Below are 17,079 nucleotides of genomic sequence, written 5' to 3'. Positions count from 1 at the left end.
GCACCGCCTGCCTCCGGCGCTTTCTCCCCGCCCCGCCCCGCCCCGCCCCGCAGCCACAGTCGTGGAGACGCGGGAGCACAGGCGCTGGTGCCGCCGCCCTGCCCGGCCCTACACCGGCCAGCGCGAGTCCGCGGTGATGGGCGGGCAGCCGAGGAAGCGGAAGCCGAACCTGCTCTCGGCCGTGCTCTGCACCGACAGCGCCACCATCGGACAACCGCGGTCCACGCTCTTCCGGCGCACCTGGGGGGGGCGGAGCCTGAGAGGCCGCGGGGCGGGGCCGGGGCGGGGCGGGGCCGGGGCGGGGCGGGGCCGGGGCGGGGCGGGGCGGGGGCTACCCGGACGCCCGCGCCAGCACTCACTCGGACTCTGAGTTCCTTCCTAGCCTGGCAGTCCTCGAGGCCCAGCCCTGCCTCTGCGCGGGACAATGAGGGGGTGGGGTCGGCCGGCCGCCTCCTTCTCGCTGTCCGCCCCTCCCTCCACGTCCCTCCCCGCTGCGCACTCACCGGGGATGGGGATGGGGCCGGCGGGCAGGAGCTCTGGGTGCGTCTCGGCGGCGCCCTCGGGCCGCGCTGGCACCTCTCGCTGGCGGAGGAGCTTGCTGGTGCTCAGGCGGGGCAACTGGACCCGCGTCCTGGGGGGAAGGGCGGTGAGGGGGGTCGTGAGAAACAGAGCCTGTCCGCGGGAAGGGGTGGTTCCGGAGGGGACGGGGCCAGGGGAGGTGGATGACCTGAGAGGAGTCCTGAATAGCTGGAGGGTGGTCCTGGCGAGGGCGGGCCCTGGGGAGGTGGGGGACAGTCCTAGCAGGGGGTCTGGGGCCTTTGTCGAGTCTGGGCCTGGGGAGGAGGTACGGACTGAGGGAGCCGAGGTCCCCACCCCGGCCTCCGGCGCCCGGCCCGGGCCTCCGGCGCCCGACCCTTGCGCGGGGGTCGAGGCAGGGGCTGCTGCTCCGAGAGGTCGGCGCCGGGCCGGGCCTCTGAGCGCGGGAAACGGTCGATGGACAAGTCGGTGTTGTCGGAGAAGATCCTACACACGGGGGTCACGCAGTGCGCGGCCTGGTGCTCGCTGAGGACCTGCGGGGCCGTGGGGGACACGGTGGTCACCTCCACCCCGCAAAGCCGGCCCTTCCCACCACCCCCGCTGGGACCCGCACTGACCTCGCCTTGGGGGTTCAGGAGGAGGGTCACGCAGCCCCGGCTGGAGTGGAAGTGGACGGGCTCCTGGCCCAAGGAGGAGGGTGGCTGCCGCTTGGTGCTGCCGGGCGCCTCGCCCCACACCTGGGGACGGCGTCGGCGGCGGGTGAGGGGTGAGGGGCCGGCGGCGGGGCGGGGCCGGGGCGGGGCCGCGAGGGGCGCGGGGAGCAGGGCGCACCGTGATGTGGTGCCTTGGCTCCAGCAGCGTGCTGGGCGGGAAGCGGTACATGCACACGGGGAAGTCGCGCTCCAGCTGCTGCAGCACGAAGCCACCCAGGTCGGCCGTCTCCTCCAGCGAATGGTTGAGGATGCGCACGAACCTCCGGCGGCGGCTCACCGCCACGATCTTCAGGCAGGAGCCCGCGGGGCTGGGGCGGGAGCGCGGGCAGGGGCGCTGTGCCGAGATGTTCGGGCCCCTCCCACCGTGGTCCCGCTAGGAGACCTGCTCCTGCCCCTGCGCTCGGGGCTGGCTCCCCTCCTCACCTTGGACAGCGCCCGGAATGCCGGGGGTGGGGATCCGCACAGGACTCGGCCTCCTGGCCATTGCTGCCCTGCCTGTCCGAGTGGGTTTTCCGGAGATCCAGGGAGAGGCGGCCTGCCCAGGAGGGGAACCCCAATATGGAGCGTCCACTGGGGACATCTCCTGTGAGGCCAGACCTGGCCCACAGCGCCCTGCGGTTCCACGTGGGAGAGGAGCAGCACCAGGCAAGGGTCAGATCCCAGACAGGAGAGGTGGCTGGACCCAGGCGGCTGAGGGAAGCAGAGGAGTGCCTGGCAGCACTTGCTGGGGGGTGGGGGGAAGTGGATTCAAGCCAGAGCACAAAGGCAGTGGCAGTAGTCCCCCGAGACCACCTTAACCCCTAGGGATGTGGCTGGAAAGTCCCCAGCTGCCTCCAACTGGGCTACTGTGAAAGCCCAGAGGGTGGGGGACACCCTTTAGGACTTTGGGCAGAGGTCACAGTCCTGCGGGTCTGGGAGGGGGGAGAAACCAGGGGAGACCCGCCCCACTCCACCTGCCCACGCTGCTCGACTGTCCCCGCAGAGGCTCTGTGCCTGTGCCTCCCTCTGCTCTGCAGTGTGGCCTGGCGCCTGGAGAGGGTCCCCTGTCACTTCCTGCACGTGATAGCGTGCAGCCAGCAGGCAGCTGCTGGACTCGGAGTCGGCACCCCCGGAGCTGCTGGCGCCCGCCAGGGGCCGGGAGCTCCACTCGACGCTCTTGAGACGACGCTCCCTCTGCCAGCAGTACGGCTCTGAGTTCCACTGGTCAGGCCGTGTGGCCGGCGGGAGCTCCGGGAGCGGCGGGGCCCGGGGGTGCCTGCAGGTCAAGAGCAGCTCGCTGCCCGTGGCTTCCGCTCCTGGACCCCAGCCCTGCCCCCACCCAACCCCCATAAGGAGGGCAGGGCACACCAAGTTGTGGCCCCAGTCCCTGGGATCCAGCCTGGGCAAAGGGCTCATGGCTGGACAGAGATGGCCCCAGAGCCCTTTCCCTTCTAAGTGACCTGTCCAGGGACACTAAGGGGTGGAACTTGGAGTTTGGTCCATACCAACCAAGGCAAGCCCTCCCCTCCCCTCACCCCTAGGGAGTCCCCACCCAGTGCAGTTACTTTTGATCCAAGCTGGACTCGAGGTCGGTGAAGAGGTTGGGGTACCGGTGGGCGATGCTGTGCCAGTCCACATCCTCCAGCCGGAAACCCTGGCCAGGGAGCAACAAGCACATGACCTGACCCTCCCGCAGAACCGCAGAGCCAAGAACACACCTGGAGGGCCTCGCTTACCTCCCCAGCAGTGGGGGACCGATCGTTCTCAGAGAGGTCACTGGGGTCCATCAGGGTCTCTGCCGTCACCACCTGCAAAAGGGGCAGCAGGCTGGGGGAAGAACTCCCCTCTGCCCAAGGTCACTCTCCCCTCTGACCTCCCCAGTACCTGAGGCACACACTTGCTAAGTAAGTATCAGGCGGCGGGACTACAGGGCTTGTAGCTCCTCCCTGTCCCAGGCCTCGGTCCTGGTTCCAGAGGCAGCCTGAGTGGGGCAGGCCTCCCAGGCAGCCCAGGGACCCCCAGCAGAAGTGCCAGTCTCAAGGGGACATGCTAGCTGTCGGAGGGAAGACCATGGAGGGCAGGCTTGTGGGGGCCGGGGGCCCAGGGGCCAGGCTCACCTCCACACTGCCCGTGGAAGACCGCAGCATGCGGCCCACCCAGGAGGAGCGGGCCAGCTGCAGGAGGCAGGCCTTCTGCAAGGCCTGCAACTCGGCCTCCAGCTGCCGCAGCGTGTGTCCGGTCTGCAGCAGCCGCTCCTCCAGGTGTGCCTTCTCCTGCTCGGGGAGGGCCCAGAGGTGGGCGGGGCCTTCTGCAGACCCTGCCGGCCAAGGCCAACCCCTGCCTGGCCCCCCCATCCTCACCCCGGCTTGGGTCCCGCACCCCGCTCCCTGATCCCACCTGCCCCTCACCAGCTGGGCCTGTTCCTTATGCTCTTCCAACTCCAGAGTCAGCTTTTGGACCTGGTTTTGCAAGAACTTCCGACTGCGCGAGCTCCTGGGGGAAAGGGCAATCTCAGCAACCCCCACCTCTGGGTCGGCAGCCAAGGAGAGAAGGAGGGGCTCCTCTTCACTGTCATTAGGGGCCTGAGGGCACAGAGTGCAACTGGGCCAGGCCAGGTCAGGCCCTGAAGACGTCTGGGCTGGAGGTGGCGTCTAGGTTGGGTTCAGCACCCACGGACATGTTGGGGATTAGGGTCTGGGTGGCTGTACAGTATATTAACCTCTTCAGGGCTGGGGTGGGGGATCAGGGCCAGGTAAGGACTGGGGCTAGAGGCGAAGGTCAGGGCCAGGGTCAGGGCTGCGGTCTTGGCAGTGGACTTTGGAGTCAGACATAAACTCGGAGTTAGGGTCGGGACGGAGACTGGGCAGGCGGGGGACCAGCAGTATGCTGCTGACCTCTCGGCTGGAAGCCCAGCCACTTCCTGCAGGATACGGCAGTGTCGGGCCTCCCGGTGGTTCTCAATCGCCCACCGCAGGGCCTGAATCTCCAGTTCTCGCTGCCTCCACAGCAGCCGCAGGGTGCGGGGGTCCAGGGACTCCGGGGCAGACCTGAAAGGCCAGTGCTCCTGACGCTTGATCAGGCCCTGCTCTCTGGCTGGCCTGGTCCAAGCGGCTGACCTCCCCCCTCCCCTCCTTACTGCGGGCTGACGGAGGAGACCATCCTGGTGGAGCTGGGCTTGGTGTCCTGAGGGCACGCGGGAGCCCCAGGGTCGGCAGAGGCGCTGGCTGAAGGCCCCACGTGGCCGCTGACCAGTTCTCGGTCCACCAGGAATGGGAAAGCCTCTTCCTCGGCATCTTCAGCCTCCTGACAAGATTCAGGGGCCATTCTTGATGTTGTTGAGGGAGCTTAGAGGAGGGATGGTAGGGCTGCCCTGGGTCCCGTGTGTGGGCACCCCTGCAGGGCTCTCCTTACATGGCCAGCGCACGTGTGTGTGTATGGCAGCCCCAAGATGGCACCGCTGGTTCACAGGGCATCACTCTCCGAGAAGGGGTGTGTGTGTGTGTGTGTGTGTATGTGTGTGTGTGTGTCTGCCCCACAGGACAGCACACTGCCAGTCACGTGGGTGTCCACACCTGCGTGTCTCTGACCAGGCCAGGGCAGCAGGTCACCCCCACTCCCGGCACCATGTCACTTGGGTGTTCACACATTCCCTGTCATCTCCTCCCTGTCACCCTTGCCCTCCAGGAGCTGCAGTTCTGCCCCCCAGCCTAGTGCAAGTGTCCCCAGAGGTGCTAGTCCTTTGCCGGTGATGTCCCTGTCCCCCTCAGACCCAGGGCCCTCCCCCCAACACTCACCTGAGGCCTGAAATCCAAGCAGGCCTGGGGAGAGAAAGGCTCTACAGTGTTGCCATGGATACCAACACCCAGAAGGGGAGGGGCCGTTTGTTACCAGGAGCCTCCAGGGAGACCCCAGACCGGGGCCCTGAGTGGACCCTGGGCCCCCTCCTTGTCCAGCCTGAAGGAGAAGCTGTGAGAGGCTGAGCTACTGCCCAGCTAACCTCCGCAGGCCCAGAGGACACAGAGTGACCAGCAGGGCCTGCCACGGGCCCCAGCTCAGCCCAACACCTCCAACCGACCCTGGGGCAGGTTCCCACCGTCCCTCCCCAGCCTGACCATGGTGATCAGTGGGTATTGGGGGCATTGCTGCCCTGTGAGTGTGTCCACAGGCCAGCAGGACGGCCTTCGTGAGAATGTGGCCCTCAGTGGGGCCTGAGCTGACTGGGGAGGAGGGAGAGGAGGCAGGTGAGAGCTCTGAGAACCTGGCGGAGGGGCTTGCTGAGCTCTAACCAGCAGTGGAGCCCCTCCTGAGTTCTTCCTACGGCCTCTGTGCCCATAGCGGCTGGTGCCCATTTACCTGACCAAGAGAGAAGCCTCCCCTTCCCCTCCCCCCCATCCACCTCCACCACTCGAGCCACTGCAGGGAGGCCTGGGGACACTTATATAACGATGACAATGGTCCCCTCACCCGCGCCCCTGGACAAAAGTGAGGCCCCAGACCTGACCCATAAGACTCATGCTCTCCAGTAGATGCCCCACCCCCACCACACCTTCATTCCTTCACCATTCATTCATTCAGACTTTCAGCTTTTGCTCTTGGTAGGGCTTGTGGCGGGAGGGAGGACCCCCCCCACCCCCACCCCCACCCCGCCCATGGCCCAGTCTGATTGGGCGAGTACAGGCTCTGGATGCCCTTGCTGCTGGGCCACACAGATAGCATTGAGGCTACGAGGGGCCCTGGCTGCCGCGCTGGCTTGGGGTCTCCTGGCAGGAGAGCAGGACTGGCCTGGTGCAGGAGCGTGTCCACAGCTTGGGCAGGCATTGGGCCCCACTGAGGGCAGGAAAGGGTGGGGGGAAGGAACCTCAGACAAAGAGTTCAGGGCCTTTGTCCCAGGCAACCTCTGGGCGGCCCCCTCACCCACCAGGATTGTCAGCCTGGCAGCAGCCAGAGAGGAGCAGCGGCCAACCAGCTCCACTCCCTCCCGCTAAGAGCCCCCGACCCCTGTGCGTTCCGACGCGGGCCCATCAGGCCAGGGGAGGGGCGGTTCTGGCCCCGCGGCTCCTCTGGGCGCAGGCCGGGCTCGCGGGGTCCCAGGCCGGCGCCCCCTCCCTAGGCGGGAGACTCATCAGACTGGGCGACTTCTGCGGAAGTCAGTCGTGGAGCGCGGCCAAGCACCTGCCCCACGCGCCGCCTGCGACCGCAGTCTGGGACGCGCTTCCGTGTTGTTTTCGGGCTTGGGGCGTGCGTGGACCCAGGTTCTGTCCGCCCCTCAGCTCCCCGGAGCCCCGCCCACACCTGGGCGCCGCCGGGGGCGGGGCGGGCGGGGAGCCAATGGGGAGGGCCAGGGGCGAGGCTCAGAGTAGGTGGCTAATGGGTGTCGGCACGGGGCGGGCAGTGCGCGCCGCGGAGCCAATGGAAGTGTGCGGGGCGGGGCGCGCCGGCCGTGGGCCAATGGGGTGGGGGGCCGGGGCGCTCCCGCGGCGCTGTAGGCGGCAGGTTGCGGCGGCGCCCGGCGCCTGGCAGCAGCCAGTTCGCGTCCGGATTCCGGAGGTAGGCGAGCGTTCAGGTGAGCCGCGCCGGGCCCCGGAGCTTCCAGAGCGCAGGGCGCGGCCCCGGACGGCGACTCCGACGGAGGGGCGCAAGCCGGGCCAGCGTGGGGGCCGCGCCGCACCTGCACCCGCCCCGGGCGGGGACAGCGGCCTCGCGGCGATCGCGGGGACGGGCGGGAGTGGGGAGGGGCCGCCCATGCCGGGTGCGGTGGGTCCGGAGGGCCGAGGTCTGCGCGCGGACGCCCAGCGGGAGGGGCTGTACCCTCCGAGCCAGGTGGCTGGGTCTGGTTAATGATTTGCCTTGTTCCGGGAGTGGGGCGGGGCGAGAGCAGGCTGGGAAGTGGGGAAGCCTCCGAGCGCTGCGGGAGGGCACACTGGTTCCCCCTTTGGGGGGTACTGGTCTTTGCTACCCCAACCCCAGGAATGCGCGGCCTGCAGGTGGGGCTGGGCAGCAGACGCTGAGGGGCAGCAGTCCTGAGCCAGTTCAGGGGGTGAGGGGCAGGCCTCAAGGAGGAAGAGCGAGGCCAGCCTGTGTTTGGGCCAGGCAGGGCCTGACCCTGTGGCCTTCACCCTCCCTGCAGGACAGGGATGCTCTCAGGGCTGGCGGCCATGGAGCTGAAGGTGTGGGTGGATGGCATCCAGCGTGTGGTCTGTGGGGTTTCAGAGCAGACCACCTGTCAGGAAGTGGTCGTCGCACTGGCCCAAGCGATAGGTGAGTTCCCTGAAGCATGGATGGGCCCAGCAGGTGCACCTGGGGTGCCCCAAGGAGGGTGGGGCTGTTGCTGATCCCTCTTGCCTTCCCCCAGCTGCACGAGCCAGGTGGACAGAGGGTAAGGGATGTGGGCTGACTGACCCCTCTCCCCTACTCCAGGCCAGACAGGCCGCTTTGTGCTTGTGCAGCGTCTCAGAGAGAAGGAACGGCAGCTGCTACCCCAGGAGTGTCCAGTGGGTGCCCAGGCGACCTGTGGACAGTTTGCCAGCGATGTCCAGTTTGTCCTGAGGCGGACAGGACCCAGCCTCGCTGGGAGGCCCTCCTCGGACAGCTGCCCTCCCCCTGAGCGCTGCCCAATCCGAGCTAGCCTTCCCCCAAAGCCTCGACCAGCACTGGACCGTGAGCCCTGCAAAGCACTGACCTTCAGCCTGGGGTTCCCTGGGCTGGCCCCCGGTCCTGTGCCACCCGAGCCTGTGGGTCCCGTAGCACCAGTGCCGGGCTGCTGCGCAGACCTGCAGGGCTTGGAGCAAAGGGTGCGCAGGAACGCAGCGGAGCTGGGCCAGGAGGCCTTCTGGGAGCAGGAGCTGCGGCGGGAGCAGGCCCGGGAGCGCGAGGGGCAGGCCCGCCTGCAGGCGCTGAGCGCGGCCACGGCTGAGCATGCCGCTCGGCTGCAGGCCCTGGACACCCAGACCCGCGCCCTGGAGGCCGAGTTGCTTCTGGCCGCAGAGGCCCCTGGGCCCCCCTCGCCCACAGCGTCTGTCGCAGAACGCCTGCGCCAGGACCTGGCTGCCCAGGAGCGGCAGAGTGTGGAGGTGCAGGGCAGCCTCGCCCTGGTGGGCAGGGCTCTGGAGGCTGCTGAGCACGCCCTGCAGGTGAGCCCGCTGGACCCCGCACCCCTGCCAGTTCCCCCATCGCAGGGTGGATTTGGGTGTCGGTCTCAGGATCAGACAAGGGAGAGCATGAGACCGTGCGCCTCTGAGGGTCCCGTGTGCCCCAGGCCCAGGCCCAGGAGCTGGAGGAGCTGAACCGGGAGCTGCGTCAGTGTAACCTGCAGCAGTTCATCCAGCAGACGGGGGCTGCACTGTCCCCACCCCCACGGCCGGATGGGGCCCCCCCTGGCACGCAGGTCAGAGCGGTTCTGGAGGGTGGCCAGGTCGGCGGGGGGCCCAGCCCAGCTCCAAGCTGACCCGCTCTTCCCACAGGATCTTCTGCCTCTGGCCAGAGAAGAGCCCCTCCTGGGAGCCCCCCCGAGTCCAGCCCTAGTGTTCAGCCTGAGCCCAGAGAGTATGTCTGTCTCCCCCACTCTGGGTGGGATGAGGTCCTTTTGTGGCCTCCGCAGCCCTCTCAGCCCATGTCTTCCCCACAGTCACCCCCATGAGGCAGAACTCCTGGAGGTAGCAGCTCTCGCCCCAGAGTGGACGTCCAGTGCCAGCCCAGCCCTGGGCTCTGATGACACGAGCAAGGGCAGCCAAGGCCAGCCCAGCCTGGACGACAGCAGGCGAGCTCGGGATCACAGAGGACTCCTTCTACCATGCAGTGGCAAGCCCTGGTACCCTGGGTCTGAGATGGGACGCCTCGGAGCCCTAGGGTTTCTGCTGCAGGGGGCAGGGGAAGGCTGAGGACTGTCGCTCTAGTCCTTGTCAAATCTGCCCGGACCCCTGGAGAAGCACGGGGCATGGCCAGCCCAGAAACCACTAGGCCCCAAAGGCCACAGCTCCGTGCTGGGGAAGGGAGGTGCACGGACCACCCTGTGTTCAGCCTGTAGGTATGTGCTTGCGTGCGGGAGGTGTCCTTCCCCACGTCCATGTGTGTGCAGATGCAGGCACACACGTGTGTGTGCTGCCTTCCTACCCCGACACTAAAACTTCAGTAAACTGCCCCATGTGGCTTAAGCGTGTCCCGAGGCTGCACTGGGCAGGGTCTGTGGGGTCCCTGGGTAGTCCCTGGAGCTGCCTGGGGCTGGCAGCAGCCAAAGATCCTGAGATGGGGGTTTCCCAGGGACCAGTCATCAGTTGGTCTAAAGCTGGAGCTCCCAGGGGCTCACATTTCAGGCTGCTGTGTCCACCCACCCCCTGGGGGGGTGGCCCTTCCCTGTTGGTGTGCGGTGGGGGGGGGGGGCGGGGGGGGGTTCTCTCCTTGGCAACCTGAGCCTGGGGTTGGAGTGGTGCTGGGCGCCTGAAGCAGCCTCAGCACTGACCTGGGTTTCTGTCTGGACCCCTCCCCCACCTGGCTTCCCTCTCTGGCCTGCTCCCCACCAGCAGCAGAAAGCGCTGCCCCCTCTGGGGTGGCTCCTGGATATGAGGACTCAAGGACACACCAGACCCGTCCATCAGGTTTCCTGAGTCTGAGAGCTTGCGGGGACTCCTGGGTCTGCGAGGCCCAGGGAGCTTTGCTGGCCCCCAGAGGGTGTGCTGCCCACCTGCGCTCCCCAGGTGGGCATGAAGCCTCAGCTGCATGCCTGCAGCCTTGGAATTGGGGCAGGGCGAGGTCCAAATCACAGCCCTTGTCCTGGGGTGGGCCACAGGCTCCCAGCTCCGAGAGCTGTGGCTGGGATGGGAGAGCTCTGCCTGTCAGAACCTGGGGGGCTCTGAGGCTTGGGTGCAGCCATGCGTATTGAGGAACAGGGGACGGGACAGCCTACATCACAGGGGTCTTCGTGCTTAGTTTGGGGGCAGGCAACTTTGGGATGGACTCAGCCTTCTTCTGGGGTGGCCCCTGAGCCGGGCCTGGCATGCCCCACTTCCTTTGGGGCCGACAGTAGGGGACGTGAAGTCCTGAGTGCAAGGAGCAAGGAAACCACCAAGCGCACGGCTTATGGGAGTAACCAGGAGCCGGTACTTCCTGCCTGAGCTGCAGCAGGGATGGGAGTGGCTGCACAGGGCTGGTGGCGAAAGGGATCTGGCCCCGGCTTCCTCTGTGGAGCCCCCACCCCATCCCCATCCCCTCACCTGTCCACACTCCTGCCTGACCTGTGACTCCAGATAGGGCCAAGCACAGGCCACACAGGGTGCAGCCCGGAGTGCACGGGCTAGTCAGGCCTTGCCCTGGGTGGGAGGACTGGGGACTGTCTGAGGGGCCTGCTCCCTTCACCTGTAGCCCCCACCTGTGCTCCAGAGGGTTGGATGGACCTCTGGGCACCAGCCCTGAGCCTTAGCACGGCGTCATCTCCCAAGCTAAGCACGTAGGCCCGCAGGGGGCAAGGCCAGGTGCCATCCAGGGACCACCCTACACACACAGGGGAAAGGGGAGGGCCAGCCCATGCCCTTCCCAGTGTCGTGGGCTTCCCCACTCCCCAAAGGGCGGCAGACACAGAACTGGGCGGACTTATGCCCCCTGGTCTCCTGTGTCTGTTTTCAGGGAACACCCGTTCCTTCTGAAGTCACTGGCAGGGACCCGCCCCTGGCCTGAGGCTGGCTCTGAGGACGCTGACAGCCCTCTTCTTCAGCTCAGAGAGGGTCCTCAGGCAGAACCTTCCTCTGAGGCTGTTCCAGGTGAACAAAATTCCACACCCCCCGAAAGTTGCCAGAAGTGCTTCAGATCACTAAGCAAATCCTTGAGTTGCTGAAAAGTTTACTTTTGAGTTTTAAACTGTACTTTGAAAACAATGATGTGAAATGTGCTGAGGTGAGGAAAGGCCCAGCTCCCTTCAAACCAGTGGATGGCAGGGCAGGACCCTGCCTGCTGTGAGTACCGGGCAGCCATCCTCACTGTCGCTCTGCAGGGCCAGACTGTGTTGGGGGGAAGGCACTGGTGCCCCGACTGGCCTCAGAGTTCCTGCTTGCCCCCCGCCCCGCACAGCAGGGCCCTCCAGGGCTGGCTGAGAACACCAGGGTTCACAGACGGCTGCCCACAGTAAGTCATTGCCCAGTGGCAGCAAATCAGCTCTGCTGGTTCTCAACCCCAAAGCCACCAACAGCCTCCCTGCCACCTGAGAACCTGGCCCTGCCAAGCCTGCTGGGTGTGACACTCAGCACACCACATCGACCATCAGTTAGGACAGGGTCCCTCCAAAGGGGAGTCTGAGTCCACACAAGGCCTCATCTAAGCCTGCCTCCCCACCAGGCTGCTCCAGCCATCAGCCCCCACCACCTGGGAGAGGGGACAGAGCCTGCTGCTGGCCTCCTGGCATCTGCAGGCCCAGAGGCTGCTCTGGGCCGGCTCCACAACCACAGGATTTTCACGGTGAACTCGAGAATCCCTAACAGCAAAGGCGGGCCTCCAGGAGCCCCCGCCCCTGGGAGGGTGTGTCGGGGGCACCACAAAAGGGTCTTCAGAGCCCCGACTCCCTTAGCGGTCTCGCTGAAGTGGCAGAGTGCACAGTAAAGTCAAATCTGTCACCACTGTCCTCAAGGAAGTCCCCAGAGGTAGCCCTCAAGAGGCTGGTTCTGGAGGTCCTTGTCCCGACGTCCAAGGGTCGAACCCCGGCATCCGTGCCTGCCCAGGACTGCCTTAAGCTTGGCGACATCGGGAAGGCGGTCCCAAGAACCCTGCACATCCTGACACCCTGAGACACACAAGGGAAAGAGAGTTCCCTCCAAGAGGGCATCTGGTCCAACCCAAGCCCCCTCGTGCGGAGGACAGCGAAGTTCCCTGAATGTCCCCCGTTTTCCCTCAGCCCACTGCTGGGCGCAGAAAAGCACACCCAGTCCATGGGGCGCCTTTGCCCACCACCCGCCTTGGCGCGCGCCCTCTGACCCGATGTGGCCGTCCCCTGCCCCGCAGGGTCACAGAGAGGACGGGGCGGTCGCGCAGCCCAGAGACAGATCAGCCGCTGTCACACGCACAGTGGGTCCGGAGCAGCGCAGTGTGCGGTGGGCAGTGGCTGCCCTGCGTCTGGAGGGACCGCCGTGCGGGCGGAGGGGTCGTCCCGCGCCCCTGACCCTTCCCTCCCCTCCAACTTGGCTGTCCGATCCCGCTGCCCTTGCCCGGTCCGAGCTCCCGCCCGCCGGCCTGGGACCCCTCGCGCGTCACCTGCGACCCCGGCTCGGGGCCGTCGCCGGCTCTCTGCCCAACTTCGGCGGCGGCCGCGGCCCCCTCGCGCCCCCGCCGGCTCCGCGCTCCGCGGCCGGCCCGTATGCAAATGAACAGGTCCCGCAGCCAATGGTCGGCCGAGCCGGGCCCGCCCTGCCGCGCCGCAGCCACTGTGTGCGAGCCGGTGACGGGACGCCACGCCCACCGTCGCGCGGCCCCTCGCGGGCGCGGCCGGCGCGTTCCTCTCCGCACGTCGGCCTCTGGGCGGGGCCGCCACCTGCCGGGCGGGGCCTGCGGGCGCCGCGTCGCCGCCTGGCGCCCGGGGCGGCTCCCCCGCCGGCCGGGGCGGGTGGTACGACCCGAGGCTCTACCCGCGCCGGCCCGGGCGGTGGAACAGCCCGGGCGCTTCTGCACCCACTGCCCGCGCAAGCCGCGCCCCTCCCCGGGAACGCCGGGCTCCGGCACACGTAAGCCGGCCCGTGCCCTCGCGGCCACCTGCTTCCCGCGCCTCCTGCACGCACTCCGGGGCGGTCTGGCTGGCGTTGAGGGGGCTCCGCTTCTGCCTGGTTTGACCCGCGACGCCCGCGGGCCGGCCCTGGGGACTCCTGGTCACTCCTGTCCGTAGGGGCCACGGCACGGGGCGCAGGGCCCTCGGCAGCTTGCCCCCGTCCTCTGCCCTGTCCTGTCCGGACATTGAAAATGTAGAAACCAAGGGAACGGAGCGTTTCAGATCTGGAGTCATCCACTCCTGGTGTAGCCCCAAGGTGGCAGCCAGGGGAGTCGTGGCCCTGGCCCCTTCTCTTCACACTCCCCTCGCAGCCTCCCTGAGGCAGAATCATGGGCCATCCGAACCCCTAATCAGGCAGAGAGGTGCCCGAGCCCCTTCTGTTCTCCACCATCCAGTCTGGAGAGTTAGGGTTAGGGTTAAGGTCCTCTTAAGACCTTTGTGTCCCCTCCAAGGTAAGCAAGAACTCCCCCGTTTGCCCACCTCCCTCAAGTCAACCAGAGTCTCTGGCACCTGCCTCAGAGCCTGGCCCTCCCTGGAGGACTCCATTCTCCCGGCTCCAGGCAGTTACAGAGGGCCTCTCTGGCCCCGACTTGGCCCAGGGACAGTACCTCCTCAGCATCAGCCACCCCGGCTGCTCTCCTGCAGCCCTCCTGCCCCCCAACGCACTACCCCACTCCTTGTCCTCCCCGGAGCCCACATAAGCCTGGGCTGGAGCCCACCAGTTGCCACAAAACCAGTGTGGGCCCCTCCTGCACCCTTCCCACCATCTTGGTCATTTCATGTCTTCCTTCAAAACTGTTGCCCAGGTGGCTAAGTGTGGGCCTCCAGGGAGGCATCTGACCCTGCCTGGGACCTCAGGAGCATGAAGCCTGAAGCCTGAGTATAGAAGTTCAAGTGCAGGGTGTTGGGTGTGGCCCCCTGTGGGCAGGGCCTGCACCTTCAGGACTGAGCGTGATTGGGGGCGGGCAGACAGAGGTTTGGAGGGGAGAAGTCTGGGATTCGGGGACAGGGACAGGCCAGAGGTCAGGGTGACTCCCAGTTCCTGCCTTGCCCTGCTGGAACAACCTCCAGCAGTGCCCCCTCAGTCCTGCTGGTTCCAAATGCACCCTTTATCACCCTCTGAAGTGTACTGAATGGTGGTCCCTCAAAAAGATATGTTATATTCAAATGCCTAGACCCTGTGAATGTTACCTTACTTGGAAAAAGGGTCTTTGCAGCTTGATGAGGTCATCCTGGATTATCTGAGTGGGTCCTAAATCCAATGACAAGTGTGCTTTTGAGAAAGGTACAGACACGCAGGGAGGAAGGCCATACGAAGACTGAGGCAGAGATTGGGGTAATTGCCATTAAGCCACGGAAGACTGAAGCACCAAAAACCAGAAGCAGAAACAAAGGATTCCCTCTACAGATTTCAGAGAAAGCACAGCTGTCAACCTAGATTTTGGACTTCTGGCCTCCTGGACCGTGAGAGAAGAAATTTGTGGTTTTAAGCCCCCCAGTCTGTGGTCATTTGTTATGGCTGCCCTAGGACACTGGTACACCTGCCTTCCTAAGTCAGGGATCACAGCCCTGCCTGTCTCCTTTCCCCGGCACTGGCCCTGTGTGTTTGTGCAGGACTGATGGCAGGGGACAGGGCTGACCTGGGCTGGACAGAACCAAGGGAGCTCCCTGTCCAGCTCCACCCTCCTGTGCACACGAGGAGAGGAGCATGCATCCTGTGTCTGGGCCTGCCTGGGCCTGCGAGGGGCAGGAGCAGGGTGTGCCAGCATGCACCAGGACCCAGTGAGGGCTGCAGGGTACAGGTTTTTTTTTTCTCTCTCTCTCTTTTTTTTTAATTTATTTGTTTTTGGCTGCATTGGGTCTTCGTTGCTGCGCGCGGGCTTTCTCTAGTTGTGGCGAGTGGGGGTTACTCTTCGTTGCGGTGTGTGGGCTTCTCATTGCGGTGGCTTCTCGTTGCGGAGCATGGCCTCTAGGCGCGCGGGCTTCAGTAGTTGTGGCTCGCGGGCTCTAGAGTGCAGGCTCAGTAGTTGTGGCGCACGGGCTTAGTTGCTCCGCGGCATGTGGGATCTTCCCGGACCAGGGCTCGAACCCGTGTCCCCTGCATTGGCAGGTGGATTCTTAACCACTGCGCCACCAGGGAAGCCCTGCATGTGTTTATTATGACAATCTTCCAGCAGGCTCCGAGAGTAGCTGCAGATGAGTGTGGGAGGGGCTGATCCCGCTCCAAGGGGGCTCCAAGCTGCTTGTCCAACTCCTTCCCAGGAGCTTTAGTGGCGTGCTCCCACCCACCCAGATTTGGGATCCTCTGCTGGGCGGTGTCCTCATATCTAGTGGTCTTTGGCAGGTAGGCATGTGTGTGCAGAAGGGCCGACGCTTGCTGAGACCAAGCTGAGAGGGAGGGGGAGGTGTCTGGTGCAGGGTGTTTACCATGCTGGACCCCACCCATCCAGCCCTCAACATCACTATTTTATAGCCAACGAGGCACAGAGGGATTGAGAAACTCTTCCGAGGTCACAAGATCCATACTTACGCTGAGAGCCAAAGTGTCTGGGTTTGGGTACCTGGCCTGGGTGACACCCAAGAGGTACTATGCTGTGCCAGCGCCACACACACACACACACACACACACACGCCCACAGAGAAGATTCCCTCCAGAGTCCCTCACCTCTCTGGCACCCTCCATTCTTCCTTTCTGCAAAGTCCTTTCTGGAGCCTGTAAGCACGCGGGTTATTTCTCCCCTCGTAAACAGAAAAAACAAAACAACCTTTTCTCGGTGGGCTCCTTCCCAGCTGCCTCCACTTTTGTTTCCCGTTTGGTGCTCGCCGGCCATCACTCTGCTCGCCTTCTCCTTAAACCGCCTCCAGCTGCCCCGCCCCCCAGAGCTGCTATCCCCCGGGTCACCGGTGACTCCCACCTCGCTCCACACAGGCGTCCTCCTGGATGCGCCTTCTTCCCCTGGCTTCCAGGAACCCTTCCTGGTTTCCCCTTTTACCTGGCATCTCACATCCAACTCCTCAACAACCCCCACCCCTCGGTTCTGTCTTCAGAGTCTACCAGGAGCGGATCGCTTCCCGCACCTGCGCTGCCCCACCCCAGCCGGCACCACGGTGGTCCCTGAAGGGGGGTTGGCCAAAGAGGCCTCCCCACTGGTCCCCCGGGCCCGCCCCCGCTGCTCCAGTCTGTTCACCCGCTGCCGCCCGGGGGTTCCTATCAGCCAGCGCCTGTCACCCTGCTCAGGACCCTCCCGTGCCGCTCCCCGCCCGGGCCCACTTCGCGGGCCTCCCTTCTGTTGTCCCGGCAGCTTCTCCGAGCTCTCCCCACGGCTGCTCCCTCCGCCATCACGTCTCGGCCGGGGCCATCCTCACCCGCTAACTACCACTGGCCAGTCCTCCTGCCTCCGGAGCCCCGGACTCTGCTCTTTTTATCAGAGCACGAATCAGCTTCTCACACACCACGCGGCGCAGTGATTCGCAGCGTTCATTGTTTACTGTGTCTGGACAAGATGGGACACGGGACTGGGGAATCGTCTTCGCTGTGCCCAGCGCCTGGCGGAGCCCGCGCAGAGGGTCCATCAGTGTTTGGTCGGAGTGAACGGACGGCACAAAGCTGCTCGTCCCTGGAGCGCCACCAGGCCGTCCCGGCCCGGCTCTCCGCAGCTCGCGCTCGGGGTCTGAGGGATGGGAGGGGGGTGGCGCGAGGGCGGGGCGGGGGCGCCGCGTCGGGCGGGGCGGGGGCGCCGCGTCGAGCGGGACCCGGGCTGGGGGCGGGGCCATAGCACGGGGCGGGACCCTGGCTGGGGGCGGGACCCTAGGTTGCCAGGCTTCCGCTCCCATTCGCCCTGGGCGACGGGCGGAGGGTCGGGCTGTACCAGCTCCTCGACGGGGGGGGCAGTCCCAGAACAGCCCAAAGGCGGGAACTTAGACACCTCAAGTTCTTCCAAGCAGCTTGTCTCTTTGGACGGTGATAACGCATTAAACAGTGTTTCCAAAGCCTCGAGATCCCCAAGCTCAGGGAGCGGCTCTCTCTTCCACCTCAGGCCTTTCTTCCCCTCCCTGGTCCCAGTGGTTCCCGCCAACGGGCGGGGGTGGGAGGACCCCGGAAACCGGCTTCAT

The 17,079-nt window shown here is 65.8% G+C and overlaps 2 protein-coding genes across 2 annotated transcripts; one reads left to right on the top strand and one right to left on the bottom strand.

Moving 5' to 3' along the window:
* Positions 1–105: 105 nt before the first annotated feature.
* Positions 106–5,344, bottom strand: LMNTD2 (lamin tail domain containing 2). Its single transcript, XM_068534364.1, has 14 exons — positions 5,305–5,344; positions 4,124–4,514; positions 3,638–3,722; positions 3,347–3,502; positions 2,966–3,037; positions 2,795–2,883; positions 2,204–2,505; positions 1,674–1,785; positions 1,369–1,558; positions 1,155–1,274; positions 874–1,070; positions 504–631; positions 360–412; positions 106–240 (listed from the first exon to the last, which is right to left on the bottom strand). Exons 1-14 carry the CDS (start codon positions 5,342–5,344, stop codon positions 109–111), a joined length of 2,067 nt encoding a protein of 688 aa, XP_068390465.1. The 3' UTR covers positions 106–108.
* A 1,383-nt stretch (positions 5,345–6,727) lies between these two features.
* On the top strand, positions 6,728–9,084 carry RASSF7 (Ras association domain family member 7). Its single transcript, XM_068534348.1, has 6 exons — positions 6,728–6,792; positions 7,357–7,487; positions 7,647–8,359; positions 8,485–8,613; positions 8,690–8,771; positions 8,854–9,084. Exons 2-6 carry the CDS (start codon positions 7,364–7,366, stop codon positions 8,883–8,885), a joined length of 1,080 nt encoding a protein of 359 aa, XP_068390449.1. The 5' UTR covers positions 6,728–6,792; positions 7,357–7,363; the 3' UTR covers positions 8,886–9,084.
* Positions 9,085–17,079: the final 7,995 nt, after the last annotated feature.

This window comes from Eschrichtius robustus, unplaced genomic scaffold, assembly GCF_028021215.1.
Source record: "Eschrichtius robustus isolate mEscRob2 unplaced genomic scaffold, mEscRob2.pri scaffold_281, whole genome shotgun sequence".
In the NCBI taxonomy this organism is placed as follows: domain Eukaryota; kingdom Metazoa; phylum Chordata; class Mammalia; order Artiodactyla; family Eschrichtiidae; genus Eschrichtius; species Eschrichtius robustus.
Note: the sequence above shows the minus strand (reverse complement) of the source record. Positions and strands in the feature narration are given on the sequence as shown.